The sequence below is a fragment of the Lates calcarifer genome, linkage group LG16_LG22 (assembly GCF_001640805.2).
Source record: "Lates calcarifer isolate ASB-BC8 linkage group LG16_LG22, TLL_Latcal_v3, whole genome shotgun sequence".
In the NCBI taxonomy this organism is placed as follows: Eukaryota; Metazoa; Chordata; class Actinopteri; family Centropomidae; genus Lates; species Lates calcarifer.
The window spans coordinates 13,706,265-13,725,526 of NC_066848.1; the positions used below are offsets into that span (position 1 = coordinate 13,706,265).

General features: G+C 40.0%; 1 protein-coding gene across 1 annotated transcript in view; it reads left to right on the plus strand.

The window, feature by feature from the left end:
* The window catches only part of arid5b (AT-rich interaction domain 5B), a 75,336-nt gene that overhangs the window by 46,177 nt on the left and 9,897 nt on the right, over positions 1-19,262 (plus strand). Inside the window, exons 5-8 of the mRNA XM_018697002.2 lie at positions 7,435-7,598; positions 9,289-9,565; positions 14,720-14,772; positions 15,890-15,987. Coding sequence (XP_018552518.1) covers positions 7,435-7,598; positions 9,289-9,565; positions 14,720-14,772; positions 15,890-15,987 — 592 coding nt within the window. The remainder of the gene's footprint in view (positions 1-7,434; positions 7,599-9,288; positions 9,566-14,719; positions 14,773-15,889; positions 15,988-19,262) is intronic.

Here is a 19,262-nt window from a genome sequence, read left to right on the forward strand (position 1 = left end):
CATATAATTATGAAAAATTAATTAACACTTGTATCATCTATCAACCTACGGAGGTTTTGATGATTAATAAAAAAAAAAGTACTCAGTCCACCCACACACTCTGTCTCACTCTGTGGGCGCATTGTGTAATTTTTGATGATTGCCGTGATAGAGATGCTTGAAGTATTACTGTTCATTAAAATTTTTTGGTGCTGTCAGTGTGTCTCAAATGACTCTGCACAGAAACGTGCCTCGAGCGCAGGAACAGAGGAATAACTCTGCTGTCAGATGTGACAAAGTGAGAATTATGAGCACATCAGAAACGCCTGATATTAGTACGTGAAATGCAATGGTGGCTACAGTCAGCAACAAAATGATGGAGAGGAGGGAGAGCTTAATACTCACTGCTTTACATATGGAAAATCAAGAGTGTAGTATCGGTTTCAGAAGTGGGAGTGAGACAGTGAAGTCTGTGGTTGTTCAATCAGACAAAAAAAAAAAAATCTGCTTCTCATTTCCATAGATTTGTATTAACCTAGCAAATAACAATAATGACACTGGTTTTTGTTCCCTCCATACATCTAACAAAATAATGAAAACAAAAACAAAAACCTGAAAATCATAAAGTAAAATTGAAAAAAAAATAAATAAATAAATACACAAACTGGTGCCTCTACGTGGCCTGAAACCAAAAAATATGCATATCCACCAAGCTAAAGCTCATAGGAAAATACCTGCATTTTTCAACTTATTCTTTACTTTAGCCACTTCCTCCACCATAGAGATTCAGGTAATGTAAATTAGCTCCCTGAATTAGCTGCTTTTCCTACATTAGGATTTGCATAAAATTTCTGTTAAATTGAGGGTTATTTGATTTGCTTTAGGAGGCTTGCTGATAAATGTTGTGTTTCCCAATATGTAGGTGGCAGGTGCAAAGTTTGTAGCTCCCATAGTCAGAATGACTGTTATGAGAGCAAGCCCTGTGTTGAAAAATACCAGAATATCCCTTTAAGCTCCCTCTGCCCGTGATCCTCAGTGGAATTTATGTCCTTGTGTAAAATAACATACAGTACATTTACATTTATTAGTAGTTAGAAAAGCAAATGTCCCTCAACTAAAATTCTTGTACAAGGACTTTGATATACAGTGGGATATTTGCTGTGCATCCATGCATCCAAATATGAAATATTCCACTGGGCATCTTTTTTCTTGGTCTGATGTGGACCTGACGGTTTGTGTCGGAAAAACCTTTTGATCAGATTGACTTGTAATGTGTTTTATAAATCCAGCCTTCCAAGAAAACATCTGAAGAGGTATTTACTCAGAAATGAGGTCGAGTAACAAACATTAGCTCAGACACGCTTAATGGAATAGAAACACACAAACTTCATTCCCTTTCGCCTCTCGAAACTGTGGTCAGAAAACATGCAATCCTTGAGCAGAAATACTCGAAATCTCTTCAACCTTTGAGATCTTTGATGTATAGTAAAGACGCGGTGTCGCCTGTCACTGCTGGCGGAGGAATCAGTCATCGCTGCTTTTTTTATATTCTCTCTGGTACTGTTGCCTTGCTGCTTTGGAGCCTCACTCGTCACATCCCTGTGCCTCCGGTGGAGTTAAAATGTTCCACCAAAGTGTAATATCACTTCACTGATCACACATTTAATGCTCCGCTGCTCCACAGATTAAAGTCTGTGTCTCAAGAGTTGTATCAGAGGCTGTATCACAATTTGTTATGTTTTATTCATTATTTGTTAGGTTTTATTTACTGTGGTTCTCTTTTTTTGCGCTCTGACAGGTGCTATTATTGTTCCGTGTGAGTTGTATTTTGATTCTCGTGAATCATATTTTATTCAATTCTATATTATTGTGTTTCATTCTAATTTGGGTTGCAAAACTCAGCTTCTGTTTTCCATCTACAAAGTTCCCCTTTTCACCAGAATTATTGCTTCATTAAGGGGACCTTTCTTACAAACATAAAAATACATCTGCTCAGTGCCTGAGTTTAACCACTGTCTGTCATGCTGCTTTATGTTTTATGACTGGCTGTAAATTTCCAATGCACCACTGTAACCCTGTATGTTAGACCTGACTGACCTCCTTTGTCTGTGTGAGGGCGTAGTCACAGGTATAGTTTCACTTACAGATTTAGGCCAGGGGAGGAATGTCTTCTCACCTGGACAGGTACATATTTGTCCTGAAGCTGAGGTCATTAACGCCTTGCTCTCGCAGGATGTTTTTACAAATGACTTCACACTGTGTTTGGCTAAAAATCTTTTGAGTCCTCTGCCCCCCTCACCACGTAACTCACTAAGGAGTGACTTCAAATTGACTGAGTGGATCTCTCTCGGATAATTTACATTGATTATAACGGAGCTGGAATGTAACTCTCCTTGTCAGTGTCTCTGTGCTGTTTAACTCACTTGAATGGTTACTGCGTATTTACTTTTAAGATCTGGTTGGTGTTGATCAGCATCTGTTAACAGGATGTTTGGTTGATTTACTTTGTATTTGCATGTTACATCTTACTATGCTGTTCTTTTGTGCATGTCACTCTTGCTCAAAAGATTTTTAGTCTAATTGAGAAATTGGGTGTTTACATAAAAGGTGAATTATTATCATTATTACAAAACTGTAATCACTTGTCCTGAGGGACATACTGTACTGTGCAGACAATGTCATGTATTGCAACATGAATGTTACCTTTGGCTGCAAGCTATGCTGATAATTGCTGAGTGGGTGTCAGGCCTTTAGTGAATTTGCAACCAAGTGAGACAACAAAATATGTCAAAACATGTTTTTCACCTACCTCTGCTTGTTCAAGTCATACCTTACTCATCCTCCTCCTCCTCCTCCTTCACCTCTTTGTTTGAACTTGGACCTCAATATGTTGAGAGGAAGTTGAAGTTAAACTGTAGAATTATGAGTTTGAGTAAAGACATGAGTGGGAGTTTTGTCAGTCAGTCAGTCAGTCAGAGAAAATTACTCAGATGTAACTATTTAATATGTGACTGGACAGAAGTAGTCATTGTAGCTGTAAAGAGATTAACATTTCATTTCTGTGTAACTAACTAAATGTTAGTTATTGAGCTCAGCGGGTTTTGTAACCTAATGTTGGACCAGAGAGGTGTTTTACTTTTACATTGTAATATTTCTCAACAACTTTATAAGTGATTTATTCCAGCTTGACCTTTGTAAATGCCCATAAAATGAATGATCAACATTCATAACAACCTCATTGCACATTTCATGATTACTAAGATGATTGCAAAATAACTGTCCTTTCACTGTGGTTTCTACAGTTTAACAAGACTTTTGAGTCTGTGACCATGCTAACAGCTCTGTGAGGTCATACTCATACACAGAGCACTTCTTTGAGCTAAATGCTAACACCAGCATGCTGACATACTCACAATGATCATGCTAACATGGTGAAGTTAAGCAGGTATAATGTTCACTGTTAACTGTCTTGATTCAGCAGGTTAGCATGCTAACATTTGCAAACATAAATTACAGCTGAAACTAATAGGAGACTGAATTATTAGGCAAATTTCAATTCTGTCCTGATAATGGCGCTAGATGAAATGCCACGGGATCATTTGAATTACAGATCATCCTGAGAGAAACATGAGTGTGTCTAGCTACAACGTCGTGCTATCCATCCAGTCTTTAGCGAGACATTTCGCTCTAAACAATAAACGTGAACCTCAAGGTGGTGCTCGAGGCAAAGTTAATAGGATACATCATCTGTGGAGGATAAATGCCATACCGCTAGTGTTGCTAAGAATAGGTAGGTGCAATAATGACAGATTCCTTTAGTCATAATTGTTATTCCAAAATGCAAAGTGAAAGGATGAGTTGGCTGCTAATCTTTTAAAATACATCAAAGTGTTTTTTGGGTCCCTGAGCTTTTAATTTCGGTTTGCCAATCAGATACAAAAAATGTGCATAATCAGAGCAGTCATTTGTCCATCTGCTTTAAAGAGGATTTTTGAAACCACCCTCCTTTAAAGAGACAATCATTAAATGAACACATGGAGATACTGAGCTTTTTTTCCCCCTTTTTTCAGTCAATTTTTGTGAGCGTTATCAACTGAGGCATCCATCAGTTGTATTCTCCAGTCGGCTTGATACGTCTCTCCATTCCCAGCAGCCTCTCAATCAATCAGTCCATTTTGTTGTGGTTCCCTGTGGCTCTACTCTGTTGATGCATAGAACTGTCAGAACCCTTCCTGAGCTGTCTCTAATGAGTTTTTCATTATCATTGACATCAACTGAATGGCAATGAAACAGAGGTATTAGGGCTGTATTTAATTGAATCTAAGGGGGGAGAAATTATTAGACTTAGCTGCGTTGTGAAGCTGTTAAGAGCTGAGAGTGTTCGGCTGCATCCGGAGATCAAGTTGTCAGGCTGTGCATCTTGCTACTGAAGTCACTGTGACTTCCGTGGCTCAGGGTTGTGCTCTGTGACAAGACATGATGGATTCACACCCGAGGGAATACCCCTCACCTGTATATATGTCTGTGTGTGTCTGTCTGTGTGTGCACGTGCACGTGCACGCATAGCCTCACCTCCCTTCAACCAGCCGTGATCCAGAATGCTGTTCACTACTGTTCAGCATTATAATGGCAGTGTGAGTGTCTGTGACTGTTGTGTGTGTGTGTGCGTGTGTGTGTGTGCGTGTGTGTGTGTGTGCGCGTGCAAGATTGCCTTCTGGGGTTTGTGAAGGACCAGGAAAGAGTCTCCTCTGGTCACTTCAAGGCACATTTCCAAGTCATGTCAGCAACCCAGATAAGCAGAAAACCACAGAGTGAGAAATAAGTAACTCAATGGGAAGCAAAAAGGAACTTGGGAGCTTGGGCAGCAGCCATTTTTGGTGTGTGACTATAATGCCCATTTTTGGCTTGTCGAGGGAAGTATCATGTATACTTAAATGATCTCTTTCTTTTCTAGTACACTGACAAAAACACTTAATGCCCACAGAGAGGCAAAAATATCTCATCTCCCAGGGTGCTATAAAATCACTATCTTGTGATGTTAGCTTTGTTTGTTTTTTTCACAGACTATAAATGTCTGTGTTTCCATTCTAGAAAATCAATCTGCACAGAGTCAGTCTGTATTTGATTTTCTTTGTGTTATTCTAAAGTTGAACACTCCTCCCTTATGCAACTCTGCCCCAAGGAGAGCAGATCACAAGGTCTGCACAACTTCTGCAGCACAGGAAAAGATTGTCTGCACTTGACCTTGAGTGCCTGCTTGTGCATGTTTACAAAAATACACAAATGCACCGTTTGACCCCAGCTGACAGTAATATATCTACCTGGGCTGTTTTAACTTGTCCTCTATCAATAAGTCAATGCATTTAAACTGGCCCGCGTGTTATGCTGCAGCATTTTGCCTGTAATTGCAGTATTTTCTTACGCAGCAGTATTTGACCCGATGAAAAATGTAAACAGACAGGCAGGTTATGTAACTCTGCATAGGGTGTCAGGGGGTTTGCATTGGACTAAAAACAGAGTCGAGCCAAGTGTGTGACCTCTCTCGGACCTGTGCGACGTTTGTTTAAACCCATGTCACATGTTAGAAAATAAATCTGCTACAAGTCAAACCTGTGAGCATTAGTCATCTGTCACATAATGTTTGTGTTTTGTACGATTACATGTGTGCTATTTTAATGCACTGTATACTGTATGTCTGGCATGTAATCATCACTTAGTTTTCTCAAGATTTAATCAAGTTTAAAAGTATGTTTATGTTTTGACTTTGGCTAGTTACATATGAATTTTTTTTTTTTTTTTTTACAGCATTGCAAATGTGCTTAGGCTATAAATACTATGATATGTGGTATTATCTGTTCAGTGAATATTTAGTGTTTGTGCATCTGTCCCTTCAAAATTAAACACAAGTAAATAAATAAATGAAAGGGTTTATGTAATTTCTCACCATTAATGAGTAATTGGCAGAAAGAAAGAGGCAGAGTGAGCACTGAAGGAAGAAACACACCCAGTGCTTTCTAAGTAAAGATTACAGTGTTGAAAACTTGTTTTTTTTAGTGCCAAAGGGATGACAAATGCACAACAAATGTCCTTGGAATTTTCCCTGCGCTGTTTCTCCACAGCGTCGTGGTTGTGAAAACAACAACACAAAGTGATAGGTTGCTGAGTCGTGATCATTTTACCCTGTTTAATGACTGCCTCTTAGTTTTTATTCAGCTCCGGTGTTATTGTAACATTTTCTTGATGGGAATTTGATCCGACAAAAATAATCACAGAGTCCTTTTGGCAGAGAACAACCTTGGATGTGATTTAATTGTCATTGCAGATGGAAGGAAAAGAACGTTGACGCTGTGAAATACGTGACTGAACTTGGATTATTTGAAGTTTTTCTCTTTTTCTTTCTCTCCCTCTCTCTCTTCCTTTTTCCCTCTCTCCTTTGAGCTTATCTCTGTTTGTGTTGCTGCGTGGAGGCAAGGCACTCTGCCAAGAAGTTACATTACTGTCGCGGGTTGACATAAACGTGGGTGTACAAAGGACTTGGAGGCCTTAAATACTTTATTGTGTGTGTAATGTGAACTGAGCAATTATATCTGCCAGCCTTTCAAACAAAGAGCTCCTATCAGGCAGGTTCATGTGTTTTTAATTAACAGCGTTCAGCTTTAAGGCATGAGCAGGCTAAACCAGAGGGAAACCAAAAATAGAGCCATGATGATCATCTCATCTGAGGTGCTGTAGTATAATGTAATTCTTAATGATGCTGATGCTGTTGACGAGAAGACAGCTGTGGCAGTCCTGCTGTGAAAAAAAAGATAAAACACAGTCGTATTATATATGCTGTTGTGTGAGAAACGCATACAAGCTCTGACTGCAGCATCTGTATCAAATATTTCTCTTAGCCGGGACTGTTTGTTTAAAATTTCTTCCCCTTTTGTGGGTTTGTGGGTTAACCAGCATCTGTCATTTACAGTATTATACTAACTGCTCGACTGTTACGACGCCCTCATGTGAAATCTTAAAAATACATCTGTCTGAATTTAAATGTAGCTTCTCTTTTAGGCTGAGAGGGAACTTGAAGATCCTGTTTACTAGCACATTGGAGCAATTTGGCAGCCTGCTACCCCATTCAGTACAATGTTGCACTAATCCAGTTTAAAAATAATTAGGTACAGGCTAGCAGGCCTGTGAAATTCCTTTCCCTGTCATAGCCTCCATCCCCTTCCAGCTAAAAGTCAATGTTCCCAGAGAGGAAATGGAAGTTTGGGGCTATAAAAGTTTTCATATCTCTCTCATTCTTCCTTTCAAATAAAAGTATATTAAGATAAAAAATATTAGGCTTAACCAGCAAAGCAGCAAAGAAGTGAAAATGCACAGTGATTTTTATCGGGCGGGTGCTGCATCAGCACACGTGTTTCCACCCAAATGGATGTTCTCATTGTGGCTGTTTCCTTTTCCCTTCAGCTCCCAACCTGAAGGGGCGACCTCGGAAGAAGAAACTGTCCATTTCTCAGAGGAGGGACTCCCAGGGTCAGGCTCAGGGTCAAGGGTCATCAGGGTCAGCCCAGGGGTCAACAGCAGTGGCAGCACAAGACCCCTGCAGCCCAGAGAGCAAAACTACTACCAAGGTAAGAGAGACTGAGATAAACCTTGATAGAATAACATAAGATCCCTGGGGGGAAATGGACATGACATGGCAACACAGAGACAGACTGAGAGGTAATAAAACAGACAAAGATCTCCTTGAATGAAATGAAGGAAAAATAAATAAACATTAGAAAAGCTTTATATAATATACACTTCACACTACCTTGTGCTCTAAGTGAATTATACAGATATTTGAGCAATAGAAATCCAGCATAAAAAGCAGCACTCATGTTAATGTTTATCAGAGAAATAACATACATTATATGATGAGTACTATACAGTACCAAGTTACTTAAACTCTCCTTTTAGTGATACTCAAACTTGTGTTGTCTACCAGCTGCTCTCCAGGTCTTCAGTTACAGAACAAGGTGGCAACATTTTAATCTCTGATTCACTGTGAGAGACACAGCAACATTCTGTGTGTGTGTTACATTCTTTACGGTATATGCAGCACACTGATATAGTTGAGCTGATATAGCTCACAATCAGGTGTAGGCATTTGTTTAGGCTATGTAACACTACATTAAACATATAATACCTTTGGGAAATGATGATGTGTTTTTTTTCTGATAAATGTTATATTTGTGGAACCCTAGTCCAAACAATATAGGGATTATTTTCATCATGATTATTTTCTTGATTAATCAATTAATCTGATCTGTTAAGGGCCAGAATATGAAAATAGAAAAATCTTTCAGTTGCCTAAAGACCAAGATTATGTCATCAAATTGCCTGTTTTGTGAGATTAACAGTCCAAAATACAAAATTGATGTTGATTTTACTATGACATATGATTATAAGAAAAGCAGCAAATCCTCACAAATGACAGGAACTGATTTTTTATTTATTTATTTTTTTACTTAGGCAATTATTGAAGTGACTAATGATTTAACAAACTGCTGTGTCGATTAGTATTCTGTCAACTGATTGATCAACTAATCATTGCAGCTCCAAACCAACATCATTTGTTTCCATCTCGTTAATTTATTCACTTAATGGATCAGTCATGATGGTATAGTTATTCAGCAGCACTCTCTTTGTCTGTTTGTCTTTTCTCCTAATCCCACCACAATAATAACATTAGAACACATACAGCATGGTCGCACAGAGGAACAAGATGTTTTCACTTTTTTTCCACTGCGTCTTCCAAAAACAAAGAATCACTCGACCACTATTGAAATACTATGTTGCCAGATTTTTATTATGCATTGTACTAAAGAAATCAATGATTTTCAGTGATGCTATGAAAGACTTTGTATCATTGATTCTGTATTTTCCAGTGCTCCTTTTTATCAAGCCCCTATCTATTGAATGTTACAGCCCTACAACATTGATTGTAATATTCAAAGCGAAGGAAATAAAAGCCCCTCCACAGCTGTTATTCCTATGACCTTGGAGCAGTTAAATCAATATTAGCAATTCTCTCTCGAAGCTGCAGTCAAACTAATCTGTTCCTAATCTTTGGTGACAAGAAGAGCTGCTCCATTCATAATCAATGAGAGGCTGCCTCTGTGGCCTGTAAGAATATTTGTTTGTGCTCGAACCGAAACACATTTCATCCAAAAACCGTCTGACATCATTTAAATAACGCTCCATTAAGGGTTCAATTTTCATCTAAAATTACATCTGCTGACTCTTTATGCCTCTCTCTCTCTCCCTCTCCCTTTGCAGGTCAAACCCAACTGTAAAACGGTACCCAACGGAAAAATAACCCCGGCAGCCAAACACAAGGCCAACGGCCTCAGCAAGAAATCCTCAGCTGAGGAGAAGGAGAGAGGGAAGGATAGGGAGAAGGAAAAGGAGGAGAGGAACGAGGAGGAGAAAACAGAGGAGGAAACATCAGAGGAGAGTCGAGCGGAGGAGCAGGCTTTCTTAGTAGCGCTCTACAAGTACATGAAAGACAGAGACACGCCCATAGAGAGGATTCCCTTCCTCGGCTTCAAACAGAGTGAGTAGGACGATTTATTCTCTTATTCCCTCACTGGCAGTGTTTAAACAATAGTGTACTCTTGTTTAGACTCAACAGTGTTATAGTAAAGTTTGTGTGGATGCATTTTACCTGGTTTATTTTGGAGATTTATAAGTAATAACACCACTGCAGAGGGCTAGCAGTCTGAATGGGGCTTAAAAACCAACAGAAAAAGAAAGGAAAAAAAAAAGAAACAACCATAAAAGTACCATCACCTAATCAGAGTTTCCATGCAATAAGAAAAAAGACATTATTTGAACCCCTGTGCTCAGAGATAAGATCCAGAAGTATATGCTTCAAATTACACTTCAGGTATCAGGGTGAAACTTCACTCTCTAAGTCATACAAAAGAGTGAAATAGGCAGGGAAAAACCCTGTGCGGATTTTAATCAGCATCTCTAACCGCACCTCATCTATAGTGCCCCCATGTTGTTGACCAGTTGAGAAAGCAGTAGCTGCTTTTGAGTCACGCCAAGGGCAAATTTTGTCCTAACTATCCAGAATATGAGAGCTGTAGGGGAAGAAGTGTGGGTGGCTGCCAACTACTGCAGGCCTTATGCCCAAAATCTCTAAATTACACTGCTGTTAAACTGTACAAAAAACACATTCAATCTGCAGGAGTAATAAACTAAAGGAATAATTGTCGATGTTGAGAAAAACATCTCATCTAGTGGTTAGTATAAAACTCTGGAGGCTCCCTGTCAGAGCACGTTTTGCTTGGCTTTTATATAAAGAGAGAATATCTTCTCACACTTGTCAAAGGGGTTTCCTGTTAAGGCCAAGAACGTCCTCTAACAGCGGTAAAAGAACTTCACACGCATGGGAAACACGTCTGCCAGAGATGAAAGATTTCTAATATAGGTCGGATGCTTAGCTTGCACTCGGTGTGCATGGGACAGAGAGGGAGAAACATGCTCGTAAACACCATAAAGGGCACAGTCGTGAAACCGAAAAAGTGTGTTTGTTTTTCGCGTTTGATCTCTAGGCAAGACACATGAGAACGTGGGTTCACTTCTCAAACTGTGTTTTTTCAGATTTTACTTCTTCTTCTTCAGAGCCTGTTCAAGGAAAGAAATTCACAATTTGCATTAATGTCAAACAAGCCAAGAAAGATTTAGCCATTCACATCAGAGCGCAGCGCCACAACATCAGCAAATTAACAAGAGGCAGGACAGGGAGAGAGATGTCTATTGAATTTAACAGTGACAGTTTATAGCACAGTAAAACTCATTACTCTAAACTATTACATGAAGGTAAGCTGTGGTCGCCTCGACTCTGCTAACCTCACCGCGGTATTTTGACAATCCTGTCATCTAGACTGCCGACACGTTGTTGCTTAAATAGGTCATTGTGGTTGAGGGAGATAGAGAGAAGGGAGCGAGGAAGATGTAGAGAGAGATGGAGGGAGAATTACACACCCGACGTCGCTTTACTTTTTGGTTGGCATTTCTCCGTTTTGAGCTCAGAATAAAGTCGAGGGCCATGCGCCAACTGTTTTACATACAGTACATGCTTTGAATCTCAAAACCAGACACATCATAAGCGAGGCCCTCATTAAATGGTGAAATCATGCTGTTTAAACTTCGTCCTTGGCAGCAAGCACACATCAGCACATGTAAAGGGTGGGGGTGGGGGGGGCACATCATAATTAATACAACAAACCCTTAGATATAATCAGGCGCCGTTTTCGTATTCTTCTTTTAAACTCGCTACAAATGCTTTAAAAGATCAAAGAGCTCACTTTCCTGAAATGGAAATTGAAATTATGTTATTTAAGTTGCATTTGAGTAATAATCCTTTTTATGAAGTTCTCTGGAGTTTAACAAAGCAACAGATGGTTGAATGTTTTACCAGACATACCCATGCTTTGTTGGCAGGTCTACAAAAATATCCATTTGATTCACCTCTAAAAAAAACCCTCTTTCTGAATTCGAACATGGACTATTTATGTATATTCCACCTCATCTCCCAGCTATGGAGATGTTTATACCTGTGTTTTTTTTAAAGACTGCAATTGTGACTCTTTACAGCCCAGCAGAGAGAGATGAACGATTAAAATGCAGTCGATCTGCCTTTACCTCAAATGGCTCATAACATATTTTAAACCCAGTAATTTTAATTTTACTGGTTTAGCACAGTGCCCACTTGTTTGCTTGCCTCGCTCTCATGTTGAATTTATATTTCACTTCAGGGGTTGTATGTATTACACATCTTAGAGAAGAGGTGCTGAGCTGAGACCAGCCAGCCTCTTAGCTCCACGTCTGTAATAGTCACATGTATTTTGCACTGACTGCTGTCATAATCTTCAAAGTAACTTGTTGAGAAGCTGTGGCTGAATAAGTTCCAGGGCTGCAGCTGGTGAGGGTTTTCATCAGTGTGCTGAACCATTTGTCTCTGAAATATCAGGAAATTGGGATTAATGTCTGTCACACTTTCCCAAAGCACAAGCTGACATATTCAGATTTTTCTGTTTAGTGTGACTGATAATCCAAAACCCCCAAAAATATTTAACGTTTATTGTCATAGAAAACAAAAAAAAAGCAGCACATCTTAACATTTAATTTATGACTTATCAATATTTTGGGACTGCAGCTAATGATTAATCCAGTAATTATTTTTCTTCTGATCAGATAATCATTCATGTGAAAAGTCAAAATGGTGGAAAAAAAATGTTCATTACAATCCAAGGCGACATCTTAAGAAGTCTTATTTTGTCCAACCAGCAGTGCAGAATCCAAAGATATTCAGTAAAATGATATTAAACCGAGAAGAACAGCAAATGTTTTCACATTTGAGGAGCTGGGTCCTAAGACTGGCATTTTTCACTATTTCTGCTTTAAAAAAAAACAAATTATTAATTAATTCTGAAATTGTTGCAGATAATTCTTTCAATTAACTAATGTTTCAGCTGTAATACATCTTCCTCTTTTTTGTATCTAGTGTATAGAAATGCCTCAAGATGTCTCCTTTCTACTGTCCTTGACAAAGTACAAAAATAAATAAATAAATAAATAAATAACTTCAGCAAACCTATTCACAGAGGCTGAATGCACACCAGCATCTGAATGACAGGAAATGACAGAAAATAGTTGGCTGTTACATTTGAGGAACAGTACAGTTGGAGAAGGAAACTGTGGCTTCAGTTTATGCATGCGAGTTGCTGTCCCTCTATTTTTTTTATCACTTTCTTAATATTGACTTTGCTCTACAGCTGCTGCCACTGAAGTTGTATGAGTGCGGTCGAGGCATTGAAAGAAATGAGAGATAGAGTGTACTGAGGAAGAATAAAATGGGAATAGTAGTGGTTACATTGTATATTCTGAATGTCCTTGATCTGCAAGATTAACTGGTAACACTGAGTGTGTGTGTGTGTGTGTGTGGCTATTCCAGACGCTTGTGTGCCTCAGTTCTTGGGCATGTGATTGTGAACATCAGTTCCAATTTGTCTCCCTCTTTGAGCCTTGTTGTCTAATTGCCATGCCATCGGTGTGTCATTGAGGCTGCATTGTGTTCCTGTTTTGTCATCCTTATCTCAGTGATAATTGCCCCTGCCAAATAGAGGGGAATTAAGAAAAGAAATTGCTAATGACAAGACATCTAAGAAAAGGCATGTTCTCTCATTTCCTTTATCTGTTCTGTTCCCTCCCAGTCCCGTGTACTATTGTGGTAATTACAGTCGATGCATAACAAGCTAGTTAAATAGACCATCTTTCTGTTTCTACAGTCAGAAAGCACAATACGCCAGATTGCTCAGTTCAAACAGAAAAACCTACCCAGCTCCCTTTGTTATTCCACCCGTGCATTGACAACGGTCGCAGAGAGGAGGGAAGGAAAAAATCAATGCTGTCAAATGCGGAGATAGGAAAATGTCATTTTGACAAATGCAAGGCTTTGTGTATGCACAGATTGAATTTTGATGGATTTCTCCCCAGGCGAGGCCTCCTTTTCTTATTTATAGGCCTTCATATAAAAATGTTAAACAATGATGTTACAGAAAGCAAATACAAATGTCATTGGCACAAAAAGTCCTCCAATGAACTTGTGCTTCTTTGTTTGTGGGAAATATTTTCTTTCAACGACAGACAGCCATTTGAAGCCTTTCTGAAAGCTTACATGGCTATTTTTAGGAGATTGTTACACAAGTCTTGTATTTTGATATGGCCTGTCATGGGGTATTTGCATGGGGAAATCAATGCAAATGAATTTGCATTAGTTCAAACAGAAGTTTGAGCATATTGCCAAGCGTTTGATGCTTGTAATGGTTTTCATTCATACCTGCAGGCTGCAGCTGAGGGTTAACAAATCTCTTTGTCAGGATGAAGCATTTTCTGTATTTTATCACATAACAGTGATTGTACTCAATATTTATTTTGCATCCTTTCAGCTGAAGTGCAGCATTGCTTTCTGTGAAAATGATAAAAAGCTGTTTTCAGTTTGCCATTCCAGGAATATATAATTACTATATTCTTTTGAGATGCTGAAATGACTATCTATCTATCTATCTATCTATCTATTGTTCATTCTGTACATTCATTCATCTCTGTATACAGCCTATCAATATGCACTTTGCTATTATTTACAGTATTTTGTTCAATACTAAACTGCATTATGCTCTATTGATACTTGAAGTGTGCACTGAAAATAAAGTGGAGTCTAATTTCACAGTTATAGTTACTACACTCTTTCGTTTTTATTTAAAAAAACAAACAAACATATCATCAGCTTATGTAATACAGTGCATTGTTGGTATAGGTCAAACTACAAAACTCTTAACTGAGTTTGTAAAATTGACTCTCCGGTGACCACTTACGTCACTTAAACACTGTTTACATGTTGACGCATCAGTACAACTAATCCAATAATGTAAAACATAATAATGTAACACACTGACAGGGGCCATTCAGGACAATGAGTACTTTTGCGTTTGATATTTAAGTACATTTCGCTGGTAATACTTAAATGAACGACTTTGGTATTGCTGCTTCTACTTAGCTAAAGGATCTAAATACTTCCTCCAGCACTGTATTTATCTCCCACTCTCTGGTGTAATGACTGTATATGACGTCATGTGTTTCAGCCCAGGTCCTTTTCCCAGAGTTCCTGACTGCCTTGTTTGTCTTCTGTCTCCCACAGTCAACCTTTGGACTATGTTTCAAGCTGCTCAGAAACTTGGAGGATATGAGTTGGTAAGTATTCACATATGTGGCAATATATGCTTTCTTTCGTTGAGGTCCCTCCCTTTTTTCGTCTGCCCCCCCCCCCCCTTTCTCTTTCCCTCCTCCTTCCTCCCTCATTCTTTATTATCTCTCTCTCTCGCTGTCTTCCTACCTACCTCCCTTCTTTCATCCCTTCTCTGTTCTTTCTCTGCCCTCCTTTTGCCCCTTGAGGTCAGTCACTATTTTCCCAAGAAGAAAGTCTTGCTCAGAGCCACATTTAGCTAAAATGATGCCGTTGTTTCAGCCCCCTACCCCCCCCACTTGGAGTGGAAAACACATGTTCCTCTGCTCTGTACTGGTCAGAAGGAAATTGGTCAAATCACTCATTTTTTCCCATGTTGGAGATGAAGTGCATATATATACCCTTTATGCACATGCACACACACACACACACACACACACAACCAGAGTGAGTCAGAAACAAGTGTGTGTCAGGCTGAGGCATTTAACTTGGCAGCCTTACCTGCCGTTTATTCACTCACTATTCATGTGCGACGTGTTTCCAAAGTGAAGTCAACGTTTGATGTTAAGTCGTCAAGTGCATTGCTCACGCCCGTTTCTTCGTTAGCTAGCTGGTATAATGTCATGCAAACAGACAGCCAGACCTGGGCAATAAACAGGATACAGCTCATATAATTGGGGGCTCATATCCTTTTTAAAACCCTCATATCTGCAGCTGATTATCTCACGTTTCATGTCGAGGCTTTGTTAGCTCTGTGGCAGCCTGCAGTTTTGTGTTTTATGTTGTAGCCCGTCATCTGTTATGGGATAAGGGGTTATAGCAGGAACAACTGACTGCATGATGTTAACAGAGCTTATTATGTTAGAGAATTGAGTGTTGAGGATTCAATAAGTGGAACATCATGACTCAGTAACTCCCCAAGACCTCAAAATGATGTCAACCACTTATGTTTTTCTCTTTGTTTTTTTTTTTTTTTGTTTCTTAAATTCTTTCTTCCTCTCATATTTTTTCAATTTTCTTCCCTTTGTATTCATGTTATTGTCATCCTTTGTCTCTCTCTTTTTCTCTTTGTCTTATCTCTATCTCTGCCTCCTCATCCACCCCCCACCCCCCACGCCCCTTCAGATCACAGTGCGTAGACAGTGGAAGCACGTATATGATGAATTGGGCGGGAACCCCAGCAGCACAAGTGCCGCTACGTGTACACGGAGACACTACGAGAGGTGAGTTATTGTGTCGGGGCCCCGCTTATGTATGTGACGCGTTGTTGCTATGCATGCACACATGGAACAGTTTGCATCGCCCCGAGGTGATTAAACTCCCTAACAGCTGCATCAAATATGATTTCGCAATGTTGGACACTACAAGACAAATATTGATCTTATTCAGAGGAAGTCTCTTACGCGCACATGAAGACTGGTGGGACGGTTTGCGAATCGCCCCTCGCCAACTCTTGCGTGTAATTCTGCTAGTATTAAGAAATTCACTCCTCGTGGACCCGGATTAATTCATTCTGAGATGAGATTCAGTTATTTTCTTAGGATTAATTGATTAGTTGCATGGCACTATGGAACCAATTATGCTGTAAACTCCACCCATGCTGCTCTACAAGCGGGCTGAAAAGGATTTAAAAGCTTGAAATGACAGCAAAGTTTTGAATTATTAACCAGATGTACATGGATACACATACACAGTAACTACCCCACCCACAATATATGCACATGATGCTGCAAGGTAAAATGAAAACACCAGTCTAATGTATTCATCTAATCATTCAGTCAGATACTGCAGCATTTTGAACCCCCACATTATAATCACTCAGATGGTATTACCAAACCAAAGAAAAGCATATGGATATGATCCTGAGGGAGCTGTGAGAGTATTATGCAGGGCCGCTCGCACACACTCGCGCACAAAACACATGCACGCACGCCCACTTTCCCAAGGTTAAACAAATGCCAAATACGATCTTCCCAACGAGAGATAACCGGTCGCTCATGAAGCGGGTCATTCCTCCGGGCCGGTGACCCTCTCCACCATCTCCCCGGCTTGCTGCGAGTTCATGCATCAGCACAGCTCAGACACACACACACACACACACACACACACACACACACACACACCTGTCAGTAATACAGCAATATGCCAGCAGTACCATATGAGGGAGCCACGCAGCTTCATATTGTGTCAAGATTGCATGCTGTAAGCGAATTTGCAAGCATAGGCAGTGGCGGCCAGAGCAGCTTTTCCAGGAAATGTGTGAAACCATAGGTGTGAGAGTGTATTGTACAAGCTGACAACGTTCCTCTAAATATTCGGCTGAGGGCGATTTCATCGTTTACACTGCGTTCCTGCTACCATGATCAGGGATATGCTTTAAAGGAGCAACTGCTGCACATCAGAGTTCCTTATTTATACTAATAATAGATATGAAGTTCAACACCTGGCATTGGAGATGATGCATTTTATTGCGAAAGTCAGAATATGTCTTTGATCCTTGTTTTGTGATCAATCTCTGCCTAGAACATTATTTGAAGCCAGATGTTTAAAAGAGAAAGAAAGCTGTATTGTCCATCAGTTTTTAAGGAGTAAATATGGTCTCAGGAAGGCAGACTTGGGGTAGGACAGAGCCATGTGGGGGAAGCACTGAGGTGTGACTGCTGCTGCGCTGGCCTTTCCCTCTCCAGCCACCGAGAAGCAGCTGAGAGAAAATAATGCTGAATCAATACAAAGCAATAATATCCACACACTGCAGTGAATATCAGGCTGACAGAGAGGGAGAAGGTGTAAGAGGGGAGGAGGGGTGGGGTGTGTGTGATGGGGCATGTGTGAGAGAGAGAGAGCGAGAGAGAGAGAGAGAGAGAGAGAGAGAGAGAGAGATCAGCTGAAGCTGAGCAAGTTTCCATTCAGGGGAATAATTTTAGCTGAGCCTTGGTGTTTGGGCTGCTTGGAGGGCAATTAGCTTCATTGTATTAACTCAGCAAACACGGCCATTCTCTCCGCATGATGAATGAGGCTGTTTGTGGGCTCGCTGAAGTGTGTGTTTGTTCCCCAGAGGCGTCTTTGTTTCCACCTTTAATCATTAGTCAATGTGCTACAGAAATATAATTCACGGGGAAGAATGTACAGTGAACAAACTGGAACAACACTTATGTTTCCCTCTTCCCTCAGAAGCATCACTTCTGATTTGTCTCAGCGGACCAAAGTAGAGTAGAGCAGGAAATAAAAAAGTCTCAAGCTAGTAAGAAGAAAGGAAACAATATCTCAGGACATAATTGCTTTAAATTAAGTGGATATTCTCGGCTGTCTTGGTGTTATTTGGGTTAAAGACTGTGAATATCCACAAGCATTCAGCTCTCATTTTAAATTATACACATTATCCCTTTACAGCCCTAATGGTAAAATCATACGAAATGGTTTCCTAGGAGATGTTATTGTGAAAGACGGAGCCAGCAGCATAATTATTATATTTATGCTGTCCAGGAGAAGGCGGTAATCACTGGTAGTAATGGAGTTACATAGCTGGAATTGAACAGGAGATAACCTCAGCTAATTGTCATTTTCAAAGTTACTGTTTTTTAGTCGCACAGCGCCGTTCATTAGTGTGCAGGAGGGTGGGGGGTAGGGGGATCAATGTAGAAATGTCCAAGCCAAGGTCTGCCGCTGCAGCTATGGGGAAGCTTTAATGATATTTATTTAAACCGTTTCCCGAGATTAGCTGTCAGGGCCCAGCGCTCTGAATTAAAAATGAGGTCATGAAAAAGATGGCATCAATAACCTTGAAATAGACTGCCTTTTGCTTCTGTGCTGTGCCATTTTCTCTGTGCTCCCCCCTCCCTCTCTCTCTATCTCTCTCTCTCTCTCTCTCTCTGTCTCTCTCTCTTTCTCTCTTACCCACTCCCTGCCTTGCACTTCATGCTGTTTCTTTCATTATACAGGTCAGCGCCTTTTAACAGCTCCTACATATTTAATCTTCCTGGTTTCCTACGTGATCTCTTGTTACAGAAACATCACATTTCACTATCTCTGTTCATTTCTGCCTCTTACAGATTTTTAATACCTCACCATGCCTTGGCACTCTAATGTAATTGCACAACGGGATTGGTATTGGGGCTGGGGAGGGAGGGAAGGAGGGGGGGGTTGGAAGGGGGGGTATCCATGGCAACAGAGAAGCAATTTAGAATAATTTGCTATTTAAAAACTCTGAGGTTTTGGGCAATAGTAGAGAGCGCAGATGAGGGGTTTTGGATTAAATCATTTCATCTTAAAAGTATTAGATGTGTGCCAGATGTACTGTACACAGAGTCGGAGGCCTGTGAAATATTCTTTGGCTCAGATCATGCAGATATGTCTTTCTTTTAAGACAGATGCATGCCTGTTCCAATTTTAGTCGACTAGATGTTTTATTGATTCAGCCTTTATTCATTCCTCCTGGAATCGATGTTCCTCTGCATTCACTAAAGCTGCTCTCCAGATATAAAAATACATTTGTTGCTCA